This window comes from Myotis yumanensis, unplaced genomic scaffold, assembly GCF_028538775.1.
Source record: "Myotis yumanensis isolate MYYU_CA2020_CCGP unplaced genomic scaffold, mMyoYum1.0.hap1 SCAF_11, whole genome shotgun sequence".
NCBI lineage: Eukaryota > Metazoa > Chordata > Mammalia > Chiroptera > Vespertilionidae > Myotis > Myotis yumanensis.
The window spans coordinates 9,495,018-9,520,884 of NW_027223762.1; the positions used below are offsets into that span (position 1 = coordinate 9,495,018).

Genomic DNA, 25,867 nt, shown 5'->3' on the forward strand with positions numbered 1-25,867 from the left:
AGGGCACGGCGTCCGCCTGGCATGGCGGGGCCCCCTCACAGGAGTAATTGCTGCCACTGGCTGAGCCGGCTCTGCCCGGCTTCTGTGCTGGGCCCTGACGCAGATGTTCACTCCCTGCTGAAATCGGTCTTCGGAAGAATTACCGTGTAGGTTTCATAGCCCAAGGAAGGCATGCCCAGAGGTGAAATGACTTGTGCAAGGTCACAAGGCAAACTAGAGGTGGCGCAGAGCTCGAACCCAGACCTTCCGCCTGCCAGGCCAGACCTCCGATGGTTATGGGGGCGGAGGCCCTCCAGGACGCCACGCTGTTGGCCCGATGGCGGGTGTGTGGCCACCAGGCCGGCTGGGTCTCCAGCAGAAGCTCCTGGGCACCTTTCACGCCTAGCGTCTCCTTCCTCACAAGCCACCTGGCGTGCGCTCAGCCTCTCCGCGCGAGGCAGGGCATGCAGCTCACTCCCCTTCCTGGGACCGTAGGAGCGAGCCAGGGAAACTTCTCGTGTCTGCATATTCAAGCGCTTTTATTAAGTGGAACGAGCTATTTCTGAACACGAGAGTGGCCAACAGCCTTAGAGGAAATTAAAATGAACCGTGACAATGGAAAATTGCACGGGGGCACCGCAGATTCTCCGGAGATAAATACAACAAGCCTTTCAACAGCATGCGGGGAAGACTCCGATCACGGAGATTATGTTGTGAGAGGGAGAAAGCAAAGCCTCAGAAAACGAGCGCTCAGGCTGGTGGGAGGGCCAGCCGAGCGCGCATCAGGCCTGTGTGTCCCTCGGTAAAAGCCCCACCCGGGCCTGGGGCGGAGGGGAGCAGAGGAGCCACAGGCAGGGCGAGCAGGCCCCGCTCAGCCGGCGTTTCTGAGCCCCCGCTGCGTGCATGCTGTGTGGGTGCAATGGGCTGCGTGGTGCCCCCTTCACATGTTGACTCCCTGGCTCCCCCGTGATGGTTTCAGCGCCGGGTCCTGCGGGAGAGAATTTGCTGTAGGTGAGGTCTGGGGACCCAGGATAGGACCATGAAAGAGGAAGGGACTGGCATTTTCTCTCTCTGCCACGTGAGGACAGAGCAGGAAGACTGCGTCTGCAGGCCCGCAGGGTTTCTCTCCAGAACCCAACCAGAACCCTGATCTCCGACGTCTAGTCTGCAGAACTGGGAGGAATACACTTCTGGTGTCAGGTCCCCCATTGTTATGGCAGCCGAGTGACTGATACAGCGGGCAGTGGAGATGGATACCCAGACCTCGGCTTCAAAAACTCCTGGGTCTTGAGAGTTATAAGCTGGCACATCTATAGGGTCAGTAGGTATTAGCTGTTACGATTATGACTACGATTCTTCCGTTAGCCTGTGCGCTCCCCAGGGCCAGAGACTAATCACTGTTGTGTCTCCAGTGCAGGCTAGCTACTCCATACGTGAGGAAGGAAGGGATGGAGAGAGGGAGGGAGGGAGGGAGGGAGGGAGGGAGGGAGGGAGGGAGAGAGGGAGGGAGGGAGGGAGGGAGGGAGGGAAGGAGGGAGGGAGGGAAGGAGGAAGTATGCACCTGAGGTGATGCACCCGCACAGAACGCATGGAGCCTGGGAGGCCAGGCGGTGCTTCGTGGAGGCGAAGGGGGGAAGCCTTGGCCCAGGCATCTGGCCCCTGCTAAGGAAGGGGCTTCCGAAGAGGGGGCAGGTCTGGGACCCCCTCTCCCAGACCCAGGGGTCCACGGCAAGCAGCTGCCGGCGGAAAGCCCTGCAGCCCTGTCCACGGTGGGCCAGGAGCTGGGACAGTGGCTGCCCACCGCCTGCCGAGCAGGGCAGACCCTTACACAGCTGGTCACCGAGCGCCCACTCCTCCCTGGGTCACTGTCCAGGAAGAGAAGTCTGTCCAGCTGTCTACCCAAGAGGGTTCCTGCCCCCTCCCACCGCCTCCTACAAATTTTACCACTTTCCCCTTCGCTCCTGGACCTCCAAGGAGTTTAGAGAGAATCCGTCTGCCCCAGCAAGCTTCCCAAAGCCTAAAGAGACAGCTGATGCTGCAAGAGGGCATTTCCTTACAGAAAATCCCTTCCGCCCTAGCCGGTTTGGCTCAGTGGATAGAGCGTCAGCCTGCAGACTGAAGGGTCCTGGGTTCGATTCCAGTCAAGGGCATATGCCCAGGTTGTGGACTCGATCCCCAGTAGGGGCGTTCAGGAGGCAGCCGGTCAATGATTCTCTCTCATCTTGATGTTTCTATCTCTCTCTCCCTCTCCCTTCCTCTCTGGAATCAATAATACATATATATAAATTTTTTTAAGAAAAAAGAAAATCACTTGACCCATCCATTCTGAAGGAAGGGAGCTGAGCTGGCCGTGGCCAGGGGACACCCCCCTCCATCAGGACCCTGCCTGGCCGCTCGGTAACCCATGACCCAGAGCCCCAGCAGAGAGAGGGTGCGGGGAGTTGGGAGGATGTCAACGGAGACCCTCGTTGTGCGCTTCTGGAATGTTCCACCGCAGGCCCCACCAGTCCCGCCGAGCTCCTCTCCTCGGAATGCAGGCCGTCTGGGACACACTGGGCTGCACTTGCTTCTGGGAGTCTCGAAGTCCCGGCAGTAAAACTGGTTTAGCTCCCTGTCTGAGGCGCTGCCTCCCAGGGACATCTGTTTCTTTGTCCTCCCGACCTCGGGGCGACCCTGCCACCGTCCTCTCTCTTGTTAGGCCTCTAATGAGGTCGCCACGCCGGTCAGCACCTCCTTGCTGGGCGTGAGTGGAGCGCAGTCGACTTCCTTCCGCAAGTCGCAGGCCCAGGCAGAGGCCTCACAACCCCACGCTGCTCCCCTCGCAGAGCCTTTGGGGTGAAATGAGTCTCTGGAGGAGGGTGAGGAAGGGACCTGAGGGGGTGCACAGTCCACGGGGCCCTTTCTGACTCTGGATGAGCCCTGCACCCAAGGAAGCTTGGTTTGTCCTAGGGTGCCCAGGGGTGGGGGGGCAGCCTTGAGGGGCAGAGGGGCCAGGCCGGCCCTGACGAGCCTGCTGGGGAGCCTGCTGCTTCCCCGGGAGCCTGGGAAGTGCGGCTTCAGTTCACCTTGGCCTCTGAGGGCCCTGCTGGGGCCTCACGGTCAGCCAAGCAGCACCTGGTCCCACCGGGTCCCACCTGCGCAGCTCGGGGCCTGCACATTGGCCTCGTCCTCGCAGGCGCCCTGAGGAACTGGGACCGCGGAGAGCAGAGGCACCCCAGTGGCCGTCGTCGAATGTGTGTCTGCAGTCGGAGCTGACCCGGGGAGGGGAGGACAGGCGTGTCCCAGGCTCCGAGGCTGGGAGGTCCAGGGTGGTCCCAGAGTCGCTGCCTGCAGGGCGGGCATTGGGGAAAAGTCCCATCAAAGGCCGGGCAGGGCTGCTCTGGCCCGGCCTCCCTCCCCGCCCGCTCAGGCAGCCGGACTGAGATGGCCACTGCCTGGTCACAAAGGCCGAGGGCAGGGGCGCGGGCGGGGCGGGGTGGCGGGCTCTGAGCAAACCGGGCAGGGGACCGGGCACACGGCTGTCGGGAGACCCGGGAGGGCCCACTGAAGGGGGTCGATGAAAGGCTCACCCCCGCTCCGCGCACAGGTGCCCCTCGCCATCCACCTCGCCGTCCACCGGGCCGCTCGCTCGCTCACATCACAGGCAGAATGAAAGGGGGGCTGCTGCAGGGGGGGGGGGGCTGGAGCCCGGGAAAGCGCCTCTTTCTCTTCAGAGCCTTTCATCTGTGGCGGGCTGCTTTTTCTAGGTGATCTTATTTCAAAGCCCCTTTGAAAACGGTGTGGGTTTTGTAATGGATGAAAAGTTCCTTGGAAATGGGACTAAGAAGTTTTCTGTTGAACGTTGTCAGAGGAAAGTTGAAAGCTTTGAGTTGAAGGTTCTGCCAGATTTATCCTTTCTTTTGTCCGCAAGGCCCGTCCCCTGGGAGAGGTTCGGGGGCCTGGACGGGGCGCGCGAGGCGGCGAGGGCGCGGCGCAAAAACCAGCCCCCGGACGCCGTTGCTTTACATGCGCCGGGGGAGTCGTCTGTGCTGAACCCAGAGCAAAAACGTCTCTCAGGCGTAGACTTTGAAGCCGGAAAACGGAAAAGCAAATATACTTGCCCAATACTCTAGGAAGCGGGGTCCTATCAAAGACAATGGCTACCGCACAGGTGCTTCGTATCAGAACAATAATTACCAAAGGAGACAGGGCCCAAAGGGGCCGGAGAGGGAGAGGCAGGCCTGGCGGGACCCTGGGGCCCGGCCACCGGGGAGAGCTGGCCAGCGGGCACCTGAGAGGGGCACTGAGTGTCACCCAAGGAGGGCAGTGTGGATGTAACCTTGACATGGCTACGCCTGTTTGGGGGGCTGTCAGCCACAGTGGGGGTGGCCTGGGGACATTCTGGCCCGCCCAGAGCACCCGCTGAGAGTCCTAGGACAGTAAAGGCCATTGGAGTCTGAGTCTGGCGCCCTCTAGCTGCGATTGCGCTTCTCCAGGCCTCAGGGGAGGAGATGGCATGCAGCAGGTGCTCAGTAAATGGAGCTGTTAGGATAGCACAGGCCAGGCAGCCCCACCTCCTCGGTGCTGCCGGCTCGTCGTGGCTGGAGCTTCTTGGTGCTTATGTGGCCCAGTGAGAGAGACAGGCAGGAAGTGGCCAGTCTCCACCTCAAGTACTTGCAGGTGACCCTCAGGGCAGGACACAGCCTGGGATGACAGGGCCAGGCTAGCGGCTGCCCGCCGGCCTCTGAAGTTCTCTCTCCCACCCAGCACGTGGCTGCCCTCATCTGCCCCCTGGCCCCTCTCCTCGCTCAGCTCCCTTACCTGTCCCCACATCACATCCTCCGACCCCACCACACCACCCCCCCACCCCCCGCCGGGCTCCCAGAAGGGACACTCGCCCTCCCGAGACATCATCAGACTCTGTCATATGATTGGAATCTGAATATCTATTTAAGATGACAAGATTGAAATTAAAATTCAAATAAAGAATTACTTTTCTGTAAGTTGCTCCGAAAGCAGTGATTTAGCAGCAAATTGATAGAGAAAGGTAAGCGCTGGTCCTTCAAACCATCATTCGGCTTCCGGCGTGCGAGCCAGAAGTGTCTCAATTTAACACATCATTGGTTAGTATTATTAGAAATTTCATCGGGCCCCGGAGCACATGATGGCGCTGATGCAGAGGGGGGACCGAGGGCACCGGCCGGGGACCCGGGGGCCAGGGAGGGCAGCCTCGTTAATGAGCGCAGAGGGGACCCCAGAGAGCCTCCCTCGGCCCTAAGCAGGGATTGACTGTGATTATGCTCTTGTTTGCAGTTCAGTGGCGATCATGAAATGGGAATTGAGAGACACATAAATGTCACTGCTCTTCCCCGAGGCCACAGATTTATAGCTTTGGTGCCTGTCAGTGTGTCCTTCTGACCCTGAGAAACCCAGGCTGGGAATAGGAGTCCGTGAAGACAGCGTGACTAAAGAGCCGGCGCCTGTGAGCCCCGTGAGCGAGGCCCAGAACTCTGTCCCCGTCCAGCCCCGCCAGCAGCTTCGGCTCTGCGGTCACCTCACTGAGGGCACAAATGGCCTGAGGGCTTGAATGTCAAGGCTGTTGTTGCTCCACAGAGCGAGGTCCATGGACCACCTGCACCACCTGGTGGGCTTGTTAAAGGGCCACATTTTGGGGTTCCCTCACTCCAGACCTTCTGATTCAGAAGCGCAGGGGGTAGATCCAGAAACCTGCACTTTTAACACGCCCCCCCCCCCAGATCCTTATGTGCACTAACGCTGGGGAACCCCTACAACCGAGGTGGTCGATGCTGCACCTGCGTGACCTGTAAGTCAGTGCTGTCATTGATAACCGGGCAGACCTAGAGAGCCAACCGTCTCGGTGTATAATCCATGAGCTGGACTCTAAAAACCCAGACACCAGCCTGGTCCGTGTGGCTCAGTGGTTGAGCGTCGATCTACGAACTAGGAGGTCACTGTTGGATTTCCGGTCAGAGCATATACCCTGGTTGCGGGCTCGATCCCTAGTGTGGGGCGTGCAGGAAGCAGCCGATCAATGATTCTCTCTCGTCATGGATGTTTCTGTCTCTCGCTCCCTCTCCCTTCCTCTCTGAAATCAATAATAAAAATATTTTTTTCTTAAATAAACAAATTAAAAACCCAGACACCAAAACAGCCCCTCCCCAAGCCTGAATTCCCCCCATTTCAGTATCATTCCTTTAGGTAAGAGGTGCCTTCCTGGGGCTTCCCTTTCGTAGGGGCCCCGACAGGTTCCCACACGCAGGCCCAACACACCAGTCTGAGTACGTTTTCTAAAAACTGGCGCCCATCAGTCCGCACAGGGGCCCCGACACCGTGAAGAACCTGAGCGCCTGGCAGTGGAGGGGACGCGGAAAGGGAGCGGCACGTCCACTCTGCAGGGAGAGGCCTCCCCAGCTCCGCTCAGTCCTGCAGCCGGCAGCCGCTGTGACGTGCTCCCCCAGGGCCCGGAGGGACCTGAGCAAATCCACTTCCGCTAGGAGCTGCGTGGGGACCTGCTCTGGCTGTTCTCAGAGGAGACCTGAGAACCCTCCAGAGTAAGAAGAGGGAAGTGACAGCACACACCTCAGCTGCTGGCCCAGGACCCCAGAGCCTCCACCATCTGCGTGCTCCCTAATCTACGTGCCTCTGCCACGGACCTCTGCAGGGCGTGGCCTCGGAGCTGCACCGGTTTCCTCGTGTTGCCCAGCTTCCAGACGGAACTCTCACCTAGTGTGTTTGAGCCGCAGGCACAAGCCTGTGTTCTAGCTGCAAGGGAAGCTGGCAGAGCCTGTTCTCCGGCTTCCACCTCGAATCAGAGAAGATGCCAAAGGGCTCAGGCCGCACCAGCAGCCCTTGGTTAGAAGGGGCCCTCAGAATCCGGAGCTGGGCTGTGGGGGTGTCACTCCAAAGCTCGTCTTTCCCAAATTAGATGGAAGTGACAGGGACAGAAATGAGGCTGCAGATCCGCCCCAGGTCACCCATGGCTTCTCAGTTTTCATCCAAGGCCACCCCCCCTCCACCCCCACCTAGCGGCATGTGCCTGGGGAGAGGCTGCAGTAGCTTTAGTTTTAGCATTTATGTAATTACATCCCCTGCTGTAGTTAGGCTGCCCCTGTCCTCTGAGGAACACAAAGGGATGCATGTAAAACTGTAGCATTTATATGTCCAGAGCAACACATGAAGGACTTTTGAACTTCTGCTATTTTGCAATATGCACAGTAGACTGTGTATCCCTCTGTTTTAGGTGGCTTTAAACAGCATTCTATAAAATCTTACGAATGTGTGCCCAGGCACTCTGGGAGGGCTTGGCTGGACCCCCTGAGCTCCCGTGGTGTTGGCTAGAATCACTCAGTGGTATTCTGATCTCTGGTCTGAACTGGAGGGTCTGAGAGACCCAGGCCCAGGCTGTGAGTCCCCTTGAAAGGCTCGGCCCAGAGCAGGCGTCGTGTCACGGCATCGTAGTTCTGTTTCCTACGGTCCCTCTTCCAGCCTGTCATCCTCACGGGTCCTTGGTGTGGGTGTGTCCCATGCCACTGGTGTAAATTTCTCAGGGGTGAGAAGCAAGCCTTGACCATCACTGTGTCCGGTGCCCAGCAGTGGTTCTGGCCCACGTGAGCACGGAAGCATTGTCTGACCAATTCCACCACCGTGAGAGCTGGGGCACTCGGCTCCCGGGAGGGGAAGGGCTGTTACTGTGAAGGGGGGCTGGCTGTCCTCAGTGACACTCGGCAGAAGCAGTCACTGCCAGCCCTGCCAGGACCACACACGTGACAGCAGTGTGAGGGCTTGCAGGTTCATTGGCGGGGACAGGACATGGGTGCTGGCGCTGTCATTTCCCCCAGAGGAGGCCCACCTGAGCCCAGCTCTGTCAGGTGTGTAGGCTGGAAACACGCTAACTGTGCTGTAGGATCCTTTGGGGGTGACGTCAGCCCGAATCCATCAGCCTTATTGGATCCTGCCTAGTTTGGGGGCCCAGCACCAGCCCCGTCCATTCTGGAATCGCTCCCTGCTGTCCAGGCTCAGTCAGTTCACTGTCTTCTGATCTTCTTGGCGACGGTGGAAGGAGCTGAGTTCCGGTTTCTGCAGAAGATGCCCCCGCCCCCCAGAGGCGGACACCAACCCCGGCACCCAGTCGTCCACAGTACCAGGCACACAAGCAGGGGCAGAGGTTTGGGGCACCAGGCCTCTGAGCAGCCTCCAGCAGCCTCCAGGGCAGTGGTGTTGGGGTCCCAGCACACAAGGCCCCACAGTCCGGAAACCCCGTCTCCCCAATGAGGGGAACGCATTGCACCAGGTTGCCCAGGCACACCACGCGCTTCACCCCCCTGCTCGGTTGCTCACGTTGTTTACTCCTCCTACGCGCACTCCATGCATCAACACGTGCGCCGAACCTACAGGGAGGCATGTTCCTGCTGTTGGCCAGCACTGTAGCCCACATCCATTCGTTCCCTGGGCACCTGCACCAAGCCAGGCACCCCTCGGCCGGGCACCGTGCCTGGTCCCTCCCTCATGGAGCTGGCCCACCAGTGCAGGGTCAGCACAGCCCTGAGAGGCAGCGCACCAGCTGCAGTCGTCCTGTGCACAGGGCATAGGAGCTGGAAGAAGCGAGACCCATGAGGGCGCCCAGGAAGGCTCATCCTTCAAACCCCCCTGACCACCCAGACCCTGCTGGCCCGGAGGGCACCTCTGTGCAAAGTAGGAAATGGTGCTCCCTCTGGGTGAACACGTTAGAAAAGGCAGCTCCTCTGGACTGCAGCAGCTTCACGGGTGCACAGCCTGGTGAGCCCGTGACGCTCTGTGGGAGGGAACGTGGCTCTGTGCCTCCAGCGGTGTCAGCCCCTCGCCCCCGTGGCCAGGCATCTCTGCAAAGTGCCCCGCCTTCCCCCACGGCCACAGGCCCCGATGCAGCCCTGTGGGCAGCGAGCCAGGTGCCCTGGGAGGCTTCCTCCAGGAGGAGGTTCCCCAGCACCCACCCCCCACAGCGGGCGCCTGGGCCAGAGCAGCCGCCTCACAGAGGCCCATCCATTAGGATCAGGGTCTTTAGTGTCTTCAGTCGCTGAAAGAAGCAGGATGCTGTCAGCTACCATAAAAATGTGACCTTTGAAAATTTACAAGAGCTCGGGTTTAAAAGCTGCTGCGTTAATGATGCATCCCATTAGCATCTCATTAAAGGGAAGCAGAGAGGATCCTGCTCAGGCTGGATGATGGGCGGATAGGGCCTCTTCGTGGTGCCGGGCAGGAGGGCTGTCCTCTTCGCCTCTGTCTGCAAGTGCCATCATGTCACCGGAGCAGAGCCCGGCCAGGGCCGCGGGGGAAAGGCCAAGTGTCCGGCGGCTTCACTGACGTCCCGGAGGGACAATGGCAGTGGCAGGGGGTCAGGGAGGCTCTCCCAGCCCTGCTCCCACCTCCGCCTCCCCCTTCCCCCCCCCACCCCCCCCCCCCCCCCCCCCCCCGCGTGCTCCGAGCTGTTGTCCTGGTTGTTTCTGTGGCAGTCTCACAGAATGCAGGGCAGCCCCCTGGCGCGCAGTGGAATCCAGAAGCCTGGCATTTGGGCTGGGGTGGCCTGGGGAGCCTTTGGTGACTCTCGGACCTCTGGACTCCAGACCATGGGGGAGGCTTAGAGCCGGAGCTTCGGACCCACACAGTCCCCCGGGGCCTTCAGAACCGGACCACACGTTTCCTTGGACCTGGGCCTTTTGCAGGAGGAGGGGCCCCGGTCAGGCGGAGCTGCCTCATCGCCGGGCGTCCCTCTCCCACCTGGGTGCCCGGGCCTCGGCACACCGCACACCCATGTCTGTGTTTTTTCTGCAGGGAGTAGAGGGCGGGATGTTCACGTCACTCTTTTAATAGAACAAAACTCCTGAACTGCAAGTTGCTCCTAGCCTCAGAAGCTGCTGGTGCCGGGGAGAATGGGAGTGGCCTTATTTATCTTTCCTGAAGCAAAAAGGGAATCTGTGCTTCTCACAGCAGAACACAGTTCTTGTACGGAAGAACTTGCTTGTAATGTTCACGAAGGACATAGCCGGACAGCTAACCAGTTGTCACCACACCCAGTCACCCCCAGCACCCCATGCACCCCAGCTTCCTTCTGGCGTCTGAGTCCCCACTGTTTGCATAGGTGCCGAGTGCTCCCTCTGCTGGGCCTGGTGTCCCCGTGCCTGGGGCAGGGCTGGGCACAGGACAGGGGCCCAGTTCTGTGAAACAGACCAACTAACCAACAAAGGCACAAGCGACTGAGCTGGCGGGAGTGTTTTGGAACCAACGTCAGGGCAAACACTGGAACTCCTGAAGTTGTAAAGCTCAGAATCGGGTTCCCCACTCTTGCAGGGGGGCCCCAGCCACCTCTGCTGGCTGCAAGGCCTGCTGTAAGGGCCAGGCCCAGGCCCTTGCCTTCCCTGTCAAGGGACCAGGCAGGGCCCTGACACTGACTCCGCAGGGGAGAAATGAGACAGAGGAGGTCCCTGAGAACCAGGCCTGCCTCTGGCCTGGGAGACCCACAGAGACCCAGGGTAGCAGAGAGGGGCTGCAGCGCCCCCTACTGGCAGGAAGGGTTTCTGTCTTACCAGGGAAGGAGGGTGCTGGTGAGGAGGCTGGGGTGTCTGCCTTCAAACTTCACACCAAACTGGGCCCTGGATGGGACATCGCACAGGCTCCTGCCCACCCCCTTCAATGCCTTTGATTACGGGGAAGCAACCTGTGAGCCTCTGAACCCACCAGCACCCCAAGAACCTGGGAATACAGAGGAGTGCAGACAGGGCGCCCTGGAGAGCTGTCTATTTAGAGAACTCTGTAGAAGCCACACTATTGTTCCTTCAGTTCCCACCCCTCTCGCCCACCGCAAGCTCCCATCTGTCCCACAGACAGAAATGGGGCAGGAGCCTCCAACAAGGAAGTTTGTCCGTTGAATTGTTCTTCCCTCGGGAGATTCCTCTTTCCCTTTGTTTGCTGCTCTGTTCACAGACGCCAAGCATCTGAAACGTAGGCCAGAGCTAAAGTGCAGCCTGATGCAATTAGCTCAGCGCAGCAACGGGCCTAATGGGATGCGGCTCTGCTCCTGCCAGCAGGCCCAGTGCAGGCTGGTGGTCCTCCCTGGTCCTAATGGGATGCAGCTTCTCTCCTCCCAGCAGGCCCGGTGCAGGCTATGGTCCTCCCTGGTTCTAATGGGATGCAGCTCCGTTCCTCCCAGTAGGCCCGATGCAGGCTGATGGTCCTCCCTGGTTCTAATGGGATGTGGCTCCGCTCCTCCCAGGCCCGGTGCAGGCTGGTGGTCCTCCCCATGAGGCTTCAAAGCCCCACTAACCCTCTGCCCTCCCTGCTCATACATCCCCCCACCCCGGGGACCTACTGTCAGAGAGGCCAGCAGGGGGCGCTGCCCCACCAGCTGGGGCACTGGGTCTGCTTCCATCAGAATCATCAGGACCGAGGCCTCACCTAAATAGGCCTGCAGATACCCCTTGGGGCTTCTTTGGCCTTGGGTGACTGTCTCCAATGGGCAGCTGTTTCTGCCCCCCACCCCGTCTCGCTCTTCACCCCCAAACTTGTTGGACTCTGGCTGAACTCCTGGGAACCATGGTCACTCCTGAAACTACCTCTGCTGAGACCCACACCCCCTCACATCCCAGTGATCCCAGTCCCGGGCTCTCCGACCTGCTTTCTGGATTTTTATTTTATTTATTTATTTGTTTGTTTGTTTACTGCTTATTATACAGGGTGGGACAGAAGTAGGGTTACAGTTGTGAGTCTGCGAAACACAGGGTTTATTCTTGTGCTAATCTTTATTAGCTATTGTATTGTTTTCCATAGGAAAACTGTAAGCCTGCGTCTGCCCCCCTGTAATTGTAATGATGATAATGGAAATGGCAAATACAGAAAAGCGTAGGCAAGAGAATAAACGTCACCCCGAATCCTCTCACCCAAGGATAGCACCCCCGCTAACGCTTCAGCGTTTCCCTCCGACACGTATTGTCCACATGGTGGGGCGGTGGTTGTGTCATTCTGTGTCCTGCTTCTCTCGGGTAGCATCCCAGTGCAAGCATTTTGCCATCCCCTTGAGAACGCTTAGGAAACGTGATTTTTAACGATTGCATAACATCCCATCGTCAGGCTGAGGCTCAGGAGACCAGCGCTGTCCTCATGGCTGCTTTCGCCCTGAGGCTCCTTTCTCTTTCATGGTTGAGGCCTGCAGCCCGGCCTGCCTCCCTCCAGGCGGCCGGGTGGGAGCTGTCCTCCCACCAGCCTGGGTCCCCACCCTGCCCCTGCCTCTGTCTCCTCCCCAGTGGGACTTCCGGGGCCTCCGGGCTGGTGTGGGGGCAGGGTGGGGCCTGGGAGCTGAGCTTTGGAGAGCCGCTCTCTCACATGTCGAAGGGCCTGGGAGATGGTGGCACTGAGTATGCCGCTGGTGCTCGGCACATGTCCATGGATGTTGTTACAGTTTACGAATGCCCCAAGGGCTGGAGGGAATGTCACATCTCAGGGCAGAACGCTCTTTTCTTTGTGATGGCTCCAGTGGCGTGAGTGGCCACGGAGGGTGGCCGGGGAGGTCCTGGGGTGGGTGCTCCGGAGCTGGGAGTTTAGCAGAGGTCACAGCTGCTCCGGCTGGGCCACAGGATCTGTCATTCCCCCGGGGACTGGCCCGTGGCTCAGGCAGCAGCAGGACTGCTGGGGTGGGGGCAGGGGACACGGGTCTCAGGGCAGGACCCTTGCCGGGCTGTGCTCACCCTCCTGCTCTGCTTCTCCCCAGGCGCCCGGCATCTCCAAAGCAGACAGTCAGTCCCAGGGACTCACGACCAGCATCCGGTGGGGGCAGACGCCCATCAATCAGGCCACGCCCTGGGACACTGATGAGCCGCCCTCCAAACAGATGAGGGAGAGCGACAATCCAGGTGTGTACTTCCTCCGTGGGCAGAGGCACCTGTGCCCAGGGCTGGGAGAGGTGCTGGGCGCCTACGGGGCACCCCAGCTCCTCAGCAGGTCCTGAAGCCGGGGCCTGCAGCAGCCCGGACCCCAGGCTGTGCTGAGTGGGGTGGGGGCCCTGCGTGTCATTCCGTGGGCAGTGGCTGTGTCTCTACCCCCCTTTCTCTGCTACTCAAGAGAGTCGTTGGGAGAAAGCAGGGGAGTGAGAGTGACATGGTAGGAGTGACTTTGAGTGGGCTCGGGGTGATTTTGAATAGTTATTCCCAAACAGCAGTACCCTGGTTCATAACAAGTTTCTCAAGTCACACCTTCCAGTGAGTTCTGCCTTGCCAATGGATACATGGGGAGGGGGGTGCTCCACACCCCACCCAGGACGGGGGATTCACACACCACTTCCTACAGCAGGCCAGGCCTTCTTTGGACAGCTGGGACCATAACCAGAGCTTTCCGTGCTATCTCCATCAGTCCCACACCCCCCTTAGGATATGCACACGTGTCCACTTGGCCCTCCATGCCACAGCCCTGCAGATGTCTGGAGAGCCCACTCCTCCCCCTCCCAGTCTTCTGTGCGGTAAACACCCACGTTCTTCAGCCCGTTTCCAGTCCCTTTCCCTTCAAAGGGGTTGCTCCAATCTCATTGCTCAACAACGATCCCCATGATCACAGCACGAAGGACCGTGTGTGGCCTGCCCAGTGCCTCCGCTCAGCCCCTCTGCTCTGCTTACCGCAGCCTCTGTCCCCTCTGCCCACTGCAGCCTTTGTCCCCTCTGCCCACTGCAGCCTTTGTCCCCTCTGCCCACCACAGCCTATGTCCTCTCTGCCCACCGCAGCCTATGTCCCCTCTGCTCACCGCAGCCTATGTCCCCTCTGCTCTGCTGGCAGCCTCTTTCCCCTCTGCCCTGCTGGCAGCCACATCACATGCTGTCTCAGCAGTAAGAGCCCAGTGCTGTCCTGTGGCTGCCCTGACCCTGTCCATCTCCTCGAAAGCAGGTGAGGCAGCTAGGGGTGGAGGCCCCAGAGCAAGGCCTTGTCCATGTTCTTTCGTGACCCTGGGATCTCTGAGGTTCCTGCTTTCCTTGCTGACCAGTGCCTCATCCTCCCAATATTATGTCACCTGCAGACTTAGTCATCCTTGGGAACAGTGGTGCGCAGAGTTTGGCTCACACCATCAGACGCCTCTCTGCAGGTCTCGGCATCCTCTGGGCCACCCCCTCATACATCTAGGCCTCCGCCCGCGGCACCTCTGGATCTTCCCACAGAGCCATCCGAGACCTCGCAGCTGCGCTCGGAAGTTCTGGAGCATTTTCTCGGGCTCCCTGGCTGATCCTGGAGAAAACTGAGCTTAGCAGGCCGTGCTGTGTCCCTGAGACACCAGGCTGGCTTGTGGTGACGCCACCTCCTCTTCTCCAGGCTGGGGGACAATCTCCCCTCGGCAGCCCTTTCTAGAGTCTTGCTGGTGCCGCTTCACCGACATTTGCCAGCTTCTCGTGTCCTCCAGCGTCTTCGTGATCAGAGCTATTGGTTGCACGGGTATGACGTGCCTCGTTCTATGTCATCTCGCTGCTCGCAGCAGCCCTGCCAAGCTGGCGTCATTCCTGTCCCACTGCAGATGGGGAAACTGACTCGGGGAGGCTTGTGCTGAGGTCACTCAGCTAGTGAGGGCAGAATCAGGCCTAAAGCGCTGTCCGCCACCATGCCCAGTGGCTCTCCCTTCGGACAGCTCCTCAGGGACAGCGCCTTCTGCTGGTTTGATAGTTGCCCTGCTGTCTTGATTCTTCCCCTGCCTCGTGATCTTTCTGTGTGGGAGCTCCCAGCCCCAGCATTCTAGCCTCTGGGGCTGGTGGCCCACCCTCCTTCCTCAGGGCCTCGCCCTCAATCTTCACGGCCACTCCAGAGGCATCAGGAAAGCTAAGGTGACATTCAGGTGACAAAGACCTACATCTACACCCATTCAGTCCAAGGCAACCCAGACTGGCCTTGCCTGTCACCGTATCCTCTGGTCTCACTCATAAGCCGGCTTGAGTCCCCTCAATGGCAGCTCGCTCGGGGGGCCCTGGCCCTGCCCTGCCAGCCCTGGCCCTGCGTCTTGGACCAGGCCTCAGGAGCTGTGTCCAGACTCCCTTGTTCAGCCACAAGTTCCTTCAGGGCCAAAAAGGATTCTCACGGTTCCCCCGAGGCCGGCTATGCAGAGGTTGGCCCCGCAGCGAGGCCATAGAGAGCAACCCCTACTGACTTCCCACACCGCACACACCCCCAGCTCTGCAGCTCCAGCCCTTGCCCAGCGAAACCAGCCATCACCGCCCCTCCGTGATCCTCCGAAGAGGAAGGGGAAATGCCGGCATGTATGGAACATGTCGCACATACGAGGCCCTCTGCTAGTTGTTTTAAAATATGTTTTCCTCATTCCCTTCTTCCCAGGAGACCTGTGAGGTCGGTGTTGCTAGCTCCGTGTAACAGGTGGGAGGAACGAGGCTCAGAGGAGATGAGCCACTTGCCCAGGCTCTTAGCTAGCAAGTGGCAGAGCCAGGCTTTGAGCCCGGATCTCTTTGAAGGCCTCCCCGTTTTTCTGTCTGTTGTGCTGCCTCTCCACCTGTCCCAAGAAGACTGCCGTCCCTCCCGAGCCCTCGCAGCCATCTGCTCAGATATCCTGAGGCGCTTCTCTCCTGCTCCTGTAGTCGCAGGTGCTTATTCTGTGAGCTCCTGGGCACAGGCGTGCTGTCCACCCCTGTGACCCTGGCGCCCAGCCCAGGGCCTGGGGCAGCCGGTGTTTGTTGAGTGAATGAATAACCGGCAGATGACATCTCTTCCATCTCCCTTGCAGGCACAGGGCCATGGGTGACCACGGTGGCCGCCGGGAGCCAGCCCGCCCTGATCGCACACTCCTATGGAGTGGCCCAGCCTCCCACCTTCAGCCCGGCCGTGAACGTCCAGGCCCCGGTCATCGGGGTGACCCCTTCACTGCCTCCACACGTGGGGCCCCAGCTCCCTCTGATGCCAGGCCACTACTCGCTGCCACAGCCGCCCTCTCAGCCACTGAGCAGCGTGGTGGTCAACATGCCCGCCCAGGCCCTGTATGCCAGCCCACAGCCCCTGGCCGTCTCCACACTGCCTGGCGTGGGGCAGGTGGCCCGCCCGGGACCCACTGCGGTGGGCAACGGTCACATGGCAGGGCCCCTGCTGCCTCCACCACCGCCAGCCCAGCCGTCGGCCACTCGCCCCAGCGGTGCCCCTGCCACCAACGGGCCCCCCACGACCGACTCCGCCCACGGGCTGCAGATGCTGCGGACCATTGGTGTGGGGAAGTATGAGTTCACCGACCCCGGGCACCCCAAAGGTAAGTCCCGCTGCCACCTGCTCCCCGTGTGCCTGCGTCTGCGCTTCCCCACGTGGTCACTGCGACGGGCACGGACAGGAGCGTGGTTCCTGGCGGCCTCTGCTCCCTCGCAGCACCCTCTGACCTCACCCACCCTGGAGGCTGCCGTAGGGCCCCCTGGCCTCAGACAGAAGGAGGAGGAGGAAGACAGGACAGGTGTGCAGGGCAATGTGAGTGGACAGGAAGAGGAGGGGAGGGCGAGTCTGCCAAGTCCAGGGTCCTTATGCCTCCAGCCCAAGCCCTAGGCCATTTCACCTCTGACCCCACGGCCAGGCCGAGTGGAGAATGAGCAGGCGTCATCTGTTCCCCTCAGGGCTCCATGAAACAGTCCCTTGGGCCTTTTCCATCTTCCAGCCATGCGGACAGGGGGAATATGAACTGTCCGTGTCCCTCCCCAGAAAAGCACCCCCGCCGTGCCATCGGATGAGAGCGCCTCCCTGGGCATTCGCCGAGGCCCAGGAGACACTCCCAGACCATCCTGAGCCAGTTGGATTTTTTTGTTTCAAGGACCCAAGGGTGGCTCGGTGAGGCTCTGGTGGGGCCCCTAGAGCTCCAGACAGCCAGGCCTGCTCGTGCTGAGTGCGGAAAGGAGGCAGCTCGGCCTGGGCCCGGTGCAGCAGGAGGGACATGGCCAGCCATCTGCCTGCTGGGGGACCCAGGCCTTGTTGAAAGGGGAGGGGAGGTGGACCTAGAAAATGTGAGTCTCTGGGCACGATCCTCAGCCTCCCCTTTTTCAGCCTCTGAGCCTGCATCTCGGGGGGCCTTTCCTCTTGGGGAGCACTGGCTCCAGCTAGCTGTCCTCTTTCCACCTCTGCTCATGAATCTCCTTCTTCGTCCTTTCGGGCGATTTCCAGGCCTTGTCAAGCACCCCCACAACCTATATCTTCACTGGGTTTCGTTCCCAGTCTTGTGGCGCCCTGACTGTCTTTGTTTTGGAAATCAGCACTAATTTTAAACAACAAAATTATAGAAAATTACATCTACATTCTGGTAAACTCTTGCTTTGTTTAAGATCTTTTAAAAAAAAAAAAAAGGACTAAATTAATTTTTTTGTTTGGTTTTAGGCTCTCTCTCCCTTTACAAAAACAAAAACTTGCTCCCAATGTACATGTTGCCAACTCTGACACAATGGGCCCTGGGTGTCCCAGCGGCTCCGAGGCCTTGCCAAGGCCTGAGGCTGTGGGTGGGCTCACTTCTCCCCGCCGGGGGAGCATAACCCCCTAACCGGGCAGCCTCCCGGGACTGGTGAAGGGTCTTGCTGACTTGCCAGGTGTCAGACGTGCATCTAGGAAAAGGCCTTGTTCTGTGCAGAAAGGAAACTGGTAACTAACTGGACTGGAGTCCCTTGTTTGGGGTTTAGCAGGGAACTGGCATCCGCCTCCCCAGAGCTGCCAGGCATCATCCCCAGACACCTGAGTCCATAGAGCAGGAAGATGCAGTGGTAGAGACGGGCCCCTGCTGTCCCCTGGGCACACTGGCCAGCAGGTCACTGCAGAGTCAGACCTGTAGCATCTTTGTGGGGCCCGAGGACATGAACCATCCTCTATGGTAGGTCCAAGCCCATGGACAGGAGGGGAGAAGAAAGAGGGGCCTTGATGGGCTTCCCTCTTCCAGCCCCAAAGGGTAGATTCAGTGCTAGGAATGAGCTGGGGGTGTGCCTAGCAAGTGTCCACAGCGCCCCCTTCCGGTGAGTCAGTGAGGTTCCCCCCCCCCCCCCCCCCCCCCGGTGACAACCCTCACACAGACTTGGGTAGTTTGCGGGAGAGCTGACTGTTTCCCCCAGAAATTACATTGAACTTGATTCTTTATGTTCACGACCTCGTCTGCTGATGTATCTCCTTATATTCCGGTGAAGAGAGACAATGAAACACACATACAAATGCCTCCCAACTCAGGCCTGGTGGGTTTGTTGGTGTGTGTGTGTGTGTGTGTGTGTTGTGGTGTTTTTTAAGTAATTTCTCCTTCCATTTCTAATCCTAAAAGCCTTTATTGCTAAAGCTATAATTTGTCTGTCAGATCTAATGTCAAACAACTGCATATTTTTTAAAAATAAGAAGCCCGAATTTTGAAATCACATCTTTGGAACTTGCCGTGTGAGAAGCCTATTCCTGACAAGACCGTGTGGGTTTGGATTTGGGTCACTTTTAATTCCGCCCCTGGGGATTTTACATCTCCCGAGCCCCATTGATTTCACACTCCCAAATGACAGGCAGCCGGCTCCGAGAGGGGTCCGGGAGGCACTGCGCGGTGTGTCAACACCGGTCTGAACTCCACTTTAGGGAAAGAAGAACTTGCCTTCTCGCCTGTTCGCTGGCTGAAACCTTGCCCAGCGTTATAATAAGACCCACCGTGGCTCGCCTTGAGATCTGGCTCCTTAAAGTCCCGAGACTTTCTCTCCTATTGTTTGACGTGACAACCTAACCTACCCTCTCACGGGGTTGAGTAATTATGGAGAAATCCCATCCACGAGGAGTGGGTCTTGTCAGCCAGAGGGAGGAGCCACTGGCATTTTCAGATTTCATTAGTGCCCTGATTTAAAATTTCACGTTTTGTTTCTTGTCATTATCTTCCAATCGGCTGGGCTAAAAGTTCCGTTGGAGCGATTTATGTTAGTCTGCCTTCCCCCCCAAAAAAAGGGTGTTGGGACTTTCATCTGAAAACTTAACCAGTTGAAAAATAAAGGTGGTGTGGAAATGCTTTTTGATTTGCAATAGGTCAAGCTACCGCCTCTCATCTGTGACGAGGGAAGGCAGCTTGCATGCAGTTCACTTTAATGAGTGTTATTTAAATGCATTGAGCACATATAGATTTTCTTACGAAACTTGCAAGGATAAATCTTTCTTTCTCTAAGCACCATTTGGGGGTGGGAGCCGTCTGCGGGGTTTCTTCCTTATTTGGCTTAAGGTGATAGACGGAAAGCTAATTAAAACAGATTTCACGTGTGCAAAGTGATAAGGGAGGAAAAAAGAATTAGTTCCATTTGTATCCTGTTGTAAAACACCAGAGCCATTTGTCTTGTTGTTGGATTGGGTCCCCTGGGCTTATCTGTGGGCAGAGGTGGTGGCCAGCCTCAGGCCTGGAAACCGTCAAGTTGAATGTCACCGCACCGGTGCCATGCAGCCCAGCCGAGGCGGGCACAGTAGAGGCGCAAGCTACTGACGTCATCCTTCCTATCCCCTTTCTTTCAAAGGATTACTGGTAGCTGAGAGGGTAGCCAGAGACCTTGTGAGGCCCAGCCCTGGGCCTGGTAGCAGCTGCAGAAAAGCTGTTGTGTTTTCACCCACGTGTCCAGGACAGAGAAGCCAGGCTGCTCCTGCTCCCACTTGCTTCTGCACCAAAAAGCCAAGTCCAAGTTGACCTGGAGTGAGAGGCTTGTCTGTTCTGACTTTAGACTTTGTAGGCCCAGAGGGAGGGGCCATGAGGGCTCCCAGGGTTGGGGAACAGGCAGTGTGTGTGGCCCCATCCTGTGGTTCCCCCTCTCCTCACCTCCCATCCTTGGCCCTGGGCCTCCAGCCCACGGAGCTCTGTCTGCCCTCATGCCGCCTTCTGCTTGGCAAAGACAGGATCTGCTGAAGATGCTTTGGGGCATAGTGAACAGCTGTGTGACTGGGGCAAGTCTCCTAACCTCTCTGAGCCTCCTTTCCCCCGTCCACCCTCGAGGAGGATTTGAGGAGACCAGCATGAACACGCGTAGCACTGAACCCCCTTTACACCGAAAGCAGTCATCCCATCGACAGTGGCCCCAGGTCTGGAGAGTCCGGCCGAGCAAAGAAGCTCATGAAAGGGTGGAAATCCGGGCCCCGCCCAGAGCTGGAGAGGTGGAAGAAGCCCAAGCTCGTTCGCAGGGTTGGCAGCCCTGACCAAGCCCCTTCGTGGCACCTCCATGTCCCTTCCCTCCAAGCTGCTGCATCAGCTGCCCTGCAGGGGGACCCAGGACTGCCGTCCCCAGCCGTGAGGCCAGCATAGATCCCAGGTCTCCCTCCCCTGCCCTCTGCCATGCCAGGGCACACTGCGCCCTCTGCACCCGCAATGAATATTCTAGAAGAAGCTGGGAATGCTCGGTAAAGCCGTTTGCCCACACACGGTTAGCCCAGAGGCACGAAATGTCCACACTGAAGTCATCTTCCCACAGACCCGCTCTTCCTGGGTCTCCGTTTCAGAAATGACCTCACGAATCCATCCCAGAGTTCAAAGTCACAGCCTGCGTTTGTCCTTGACTCGCCTTTTCCCCTGGGGCACTGGGTTTGCAAACTCCGTGGACCCTGCCTCCTCTGCTCAGTCCTCCCCTCTCCACTGGCCTGCACTGCTGACCTCCAGGCCCTCAGCGCAGTCACAGTGGTCCTGTCACTCCTGGTGGAATGCGTCCAACGGCCCCTCTCCTCTCAGGACATGCCCATCCCCCACCTGGTGCTTAGGGCCTGGCTCCTGCCTGGCTCCCCCTTCACCTCTTGCCATTCTGCTCACAGGCTGCCCTGTAGCCACTCAGCTCCCTGGTTCTCTCCCAGCCAGCGGTGCTCCGTGCCTTGGCACAGCACCCACTCCTGGGTCATTCTCCCAACTGGATGGCCAGTACCCCGTCCCCTTCCCATGCCACCCCTAGCTCCCCAGCCAGTGCTGGGCTCTGAGGGATGCTCAAGCAGCGTGAGATGGATGACAGCACAAACCACTGGGCTGGGAACGACCCGCCGCGGTTCTGTGACTCCTCTCCAGCTGCCTCCTCCCTTTGGGTGGTGAAGGCAGGTTGGTGCCCAAGGGCCTGAGCAGACAGGAAATGCCTGTGGGACTTCATTCTGCAGCCGGGCAGCCCATACCTTTCCCCTGCGTCAGCTCCTGTCCCCAAGCACCTCAGCAGAATGTGGGTCCTGACCCTGTCTCCGTTCCTTCGTCTGTAAAAGGGGCATCATCACAGGACCTGCTCCTTCCAGTTGTTGTGATGGGTGAGCGAGGTCTTTGACGTGAAGCCGGGAGTGGTGCCCAGCACATAGCCATCCCCGTAAACCTGTCTGCTGTGACTATTTTCACCACTGGCACCGGTGCCACTTCCTGTGCCCACCATCTTCTAGGGACCCAGTGTGACAAAGCCAACGACCCCTGGCCCTCCAGAGTCTCGGGAGGTTGTATCAACAGCATTAACATCAGATGCTCACAAGACCTAGCTCCCAGGCATCCACTCTGAACAGAAATGGGCCTTTCTTCTCCCACCGGCCCATTTGGTCTCTACCATCGCCCTCACCAAAAGGAACCAGGCCTGTGGTGGGTCCTCCCCTAACTCCAGGGGCCCCTCCCAACAACCTGCAAGGGCTCCCAGCATCCTGTGATGCTCAGCTTGATGTCAGGGTGCCAAGGGCTCAGCAGGGGCCACACCCATCCATGGGACAGATCAACCCAGCAAGGCTGCAGGCGGCGGGCTGGTGGGCCAGGTTCTGCACGGAGTGGCTTGGGTAGAATTCAAATTCCACTCCCCGCGAACCTGGTGAACTCGTGCCAGGAAGCAGGTGTCTCTCGGCCTCAGTTTCCTTATCTGTGATGTGGAAGCAGTGACAGCGCCATCCGCATGCACATGCATTGAGGGTTTAGTGATGCATGCAACGTCTTAACACAGTGCCGGGCACCGAGTAAGCTCACAACAATGCCAGCTGTTGGTATCACTGCCCCCGCAGTCATTTCTAAAGAATCCCAGAGAAGAAATACTGTTTTTAAAGCAAGGTTGTCCAAAATATTCTCCCAGATCTGACTGGCGTAACCCTTCGCACAGATCTGGAGCCAGACCCACAGTCCCCCGTTACCCTTTCCAGCACCCACCCCAACACTCGCCCTTGCCCTCGCCCAGGAAATGGGTCAGAGCCCCTGGAATGTGGCGCTCTGTCCGCAGGAGGTCTGGCCTCCTCGCCCACCCACAACACAGCGGCCCTGCCCCGCCTGGGAAGCCTCCCCCTTCACAGAGCTCTGGCCTCCAGGGGTTTGTTAATCATTAATTGGAGGGCTGTCTGGACTTAACGGTTTTGTTAACAGTTCATTTGACGCTGAGTGAACTAGGCAAGCAGAGAGATGTAACACAGGCAGCCAGACCACCCAGAGATGTGTCCTCCTCGGAGCACGAGGGGACCCCCGGGGACAGCAGCCTGGGGACACCCCTCTCAGGGCCCCACTGCTCAGCAGAACAGAGGCAGAGCGGGGACCCCTGGGCCTTCTCCTCGCTGGGCGGAGGACAGGGAGCTGAGAACAGTGTATGGCTTTCAGCTTCCAGTCCCTGCTGAGCACTTCAAGGTCAGAAGTCCCGCTCTGGCCCTAACTGACCCCCAGGAGTGGCCGTGCGGCACCAACAAGGACTGCCGCCGGATTCTAGATCACAGACGCTCAGAGGACTCCGAGGGGCTTTGAGTCACGCCGCCTCCCGCCCTGTGCACTACCAAGCACTCACTGAGCAACTAATGGGTGTAGGATTAGGCACCTACTGTGTGCAGAGCCCACACTTGGCAGTGTGCTGGCTGCGTCCCCAGACAGGTCTCGGCTCCTGCTGGACGTAGGCCTGTGGTGATACCCGCAGTGTCCCAGACACCATGCCAGGCACTGGGAGGGGCAGAGGTCTGCCTGGAGGAGCCTGTACTCCACTTGGGGAGTCCAGGGGGGTGCCAGCGATAAACGCTGCAGGGGCTGGAGAAAGGAGGTCAGCGTGGTCTGGGCCTTTGGAAGCAGTCAGAGTGATGGAGAGGAGGCAGAGAGAAGGCAGATAGTTCTACAAATGCCCAGTCTGGAGGGAGAGTGCTGGGGCTGAGTGCCCGGACACAGAGTAACGATTTCCCAATAGATTCATGTATCGGAGTTCCACACACACGCGTCTACTCAAATGGCTTGCAGGACCTGTCCTGATGGGAGACACGTTCAGCTAGTGACTTACACCTACAGGCCCAAGAATCCTGTTCTCTGAATCCTTGGCTACAAAGGCCATTCCTGGCCTCTGCTCCAGCTACCCAGCTGCCTTCTTTCTCTCCCCAGCCAGGGTGGTCGTCAGGGATCCACGCTCGTAGACAAGGAGCAGTCCACTTCATTAGTCCCCAAGGCCATTCTGGTCCTGCAAGGTGAAGGTTCCTTTAGTCTTCAAGGGCTAGGATCTAGTCAAAGAATCAAAGTGGGGGCCAGGGTGGGGCATGCTGGGAAATTGGTGCAGACCCAGCTTCACAGATTCTGCAAACCTTTCTCCCCCTTACTTCACAGAGGTAATGGCCTATTCAAACCTCCAGCATGTGCTATCTTGGCTGGGAAAGGCATGCCCTGTCTGGCTGACCCCCAGGACTTTTCCATTTTTGAGTCTGGGAATGAGTTTTGGGGGCTTTTTAAAATTTTTTTATTAAAGTACTAGAGGCCCAGTGCATGAAATTTGTGCACTTGGAGCGGGGAGGGGTCCCTCAGCCCAGCCTGCACCCTCTCACAGTCCGGGACCCCTCACTCTTTACCATTCACCTGCTCACTGCTCCTTACCGCTTGGATCACTGTTCCTTAAGGCTGCTGCAGAGGTCCCCACCACTGCAGCTGCACTCGGCAGCTGTGAGCCCGGCCTCTGGCTGAGCAGCACTCCCCCTGTGGGAGCGCACTGACCACCAGGGGGCAGCTCCTGTGTTGAGCGTCTGCCCCCTAGTGGTCAGTGTGCATCATAGCGACCGGTCATTCCGCCGTTCGGTCAATTTGCGTATTAGGCTTTTATTATATATTTAGGATAGTTGGCATACCATGGTATATTTGTTTCAGGTGTACAACATAGTGATTTGACATTTATGTACCTTATGGGCTGATTACTACATTAAGTCTGTCTCCATGCAGAGTTATTGCGATATTATTGACTATATTTCCTGTGCCATACACTCCATCTCCGTGGCTTGTTTATTTTATAACTGCACCTTCCTTCCCCTCTTATTCCCCTTCACCTTCCTTCACCCAGTCCCCTCACTCCCCTCCCCTCTGTTTGCTCTCTGTTCCCATGAGTCTGTTTTTATGTGGGTTGGTTGGTTTATTCATTTGTTTTGGTTTTTTTTCTAGATTCCACATGTAAGTGAAATCTTACAGTATATGGGAATGAGGTTTGAGAGGAGGAGAGCTGGGCGAAGGTGTGGCGTCCCAGCTGCCTGTCCCCGTGGGAGGGGGGTCATGGTCCCCCAAACCATGAAATAACACTGGAGAAACACAGCACCACACTGGTCTCATGAGAAAGGATTTGGTTGAAATTGCATTCTATTCAGGAGCACACTCACTGTTCCAGAAACATAAAAGGTGAACTTAATGCTGGCCGGCCGGCCGAGTGGGTTAGGAACACAAAACTCTGTGTAAATTGCCTGAAGAAAAAAATGGCTGAAAGGTTGTTATCTATTGAAATGGTTGTCCTTGCCTGTTTCCTTGGTGTGGTTCTCTTTCCCTTTAAAAAAATATACCTTAGAGGGAAGTCCCAGGGCTGTCAGGGCATCCCCAAGACAATGCTCTTCTGGACCTTCTACTGTCCCGGGACCATGTTGGCTGACCACGCGTGTGGCCCGTGAACTTCCTGGTTTTGCCCACTGGCCTCTCCCTGCCTTCTCCTCCCTCTTCCAAGTGGCTCTCACGTTGTCACCGCTCAGTGCCTCAGTCCCCGGTCCGCACGCGTCCCCAGCAAACACGCATTGGTTTCTCACCGTCATCTGTGGGGCCGGGGCCAGGGGCTCTGATTGGTGTGCTCGGCTGCCATGTGAATACTACCGCCCGGAGGGCTTACACAGCAGACGTTTCTGGGAGCTGAAGTCCAAGGTCGGCGTGCCACTGGGGTTGGCTTCTGGTGGGGCCTCGCTCCTGGGCTTGCAGATGGCCCTCTTCTCAGTGTGACTCCAGTCATACTGGGTTCGAGTCCCGCCCTATGGCCCTTCTTATCGTTTTACCACAGTTCACCTACACGCTGCTTACTCCGCTCCCTGGTGACTGAGCACTGACTATATTTTCCATTATTAGAACCATCCATCTATGGGGTTAGCTTTTTATTTCCAAAGGACCTTCATGCCGGGAGGGATCGCAGAATGCCATCTCATGGGAGTAGGAACCTGCGCTCCATCAGTTGGGACTAGCGGGTCCACTTAAAGGCCCAGCTCCTTCCTGGGATCATGAATACCTTTAGTGGTCAGCCGTGCTTGTCCATTAGGGTGCAGGGCACCATTAAGGACCGAGTAGTGGCCTCGTTGGCAGGCCCAGGATGCCTGCTCTCCATTCGAACCACAAGCAGACCTGCCGCAGAGAGCCTTGAAGCCCCTAAGTTAAGGCACCGCCATGCGGGGACTCTGAAGGCCCCTGATCTGTCTGGCCACTCGAACAGGCGGGTTTCAGCAATTCTGATGGATCCAAAAAGAATTCCTATATTTTCAGTCTCTTCTTTATGGAGACGTTCATTGCCTTCTTAGACTAAACGGCAGTTTTATGAGGCAGAGTTTTTTTTTTGGTGTGGGCCATGATTCCAAGATTCCTAATTTAATGCCATTCGTCCCAGAGAGCAGAGAAGTAAACGTGGAGGCCCCCCCCCCCCCCCCCCGCCCCTCAGGGCCTCCATCTCAGGCTGTAGGTCAGGGACCACCCTTCCCAGGAGCTGGTGGGCCA

General features: G+C 58.2%; 1 protein-coding gene across 1 annotated transcript in view; it reads left to right on the top strand.

Moving 5' to 3' along the window:
• The window catches only part of KLHL29 (kelch like family member 29), a 259,907-nt gene that overhangs the window by 190,810 nt on the left and 43,230 nt on the right, over window positions 1-25,867 (top strand). The window contains exons 4-5 of the mRNA XM_070428755.1: window positions 12,716-12,857; window positions 15,710-16,222. Coding sequence (XP_070284856.1) covers window positions 12,716-12,857; window positions 15,710-16,222 — 655 coding nt within the window. The remainder of the gene's footprint in view (window positions 1-12,715; window positions 12,858-15,709; window positions 16,223-25,867) is intronic.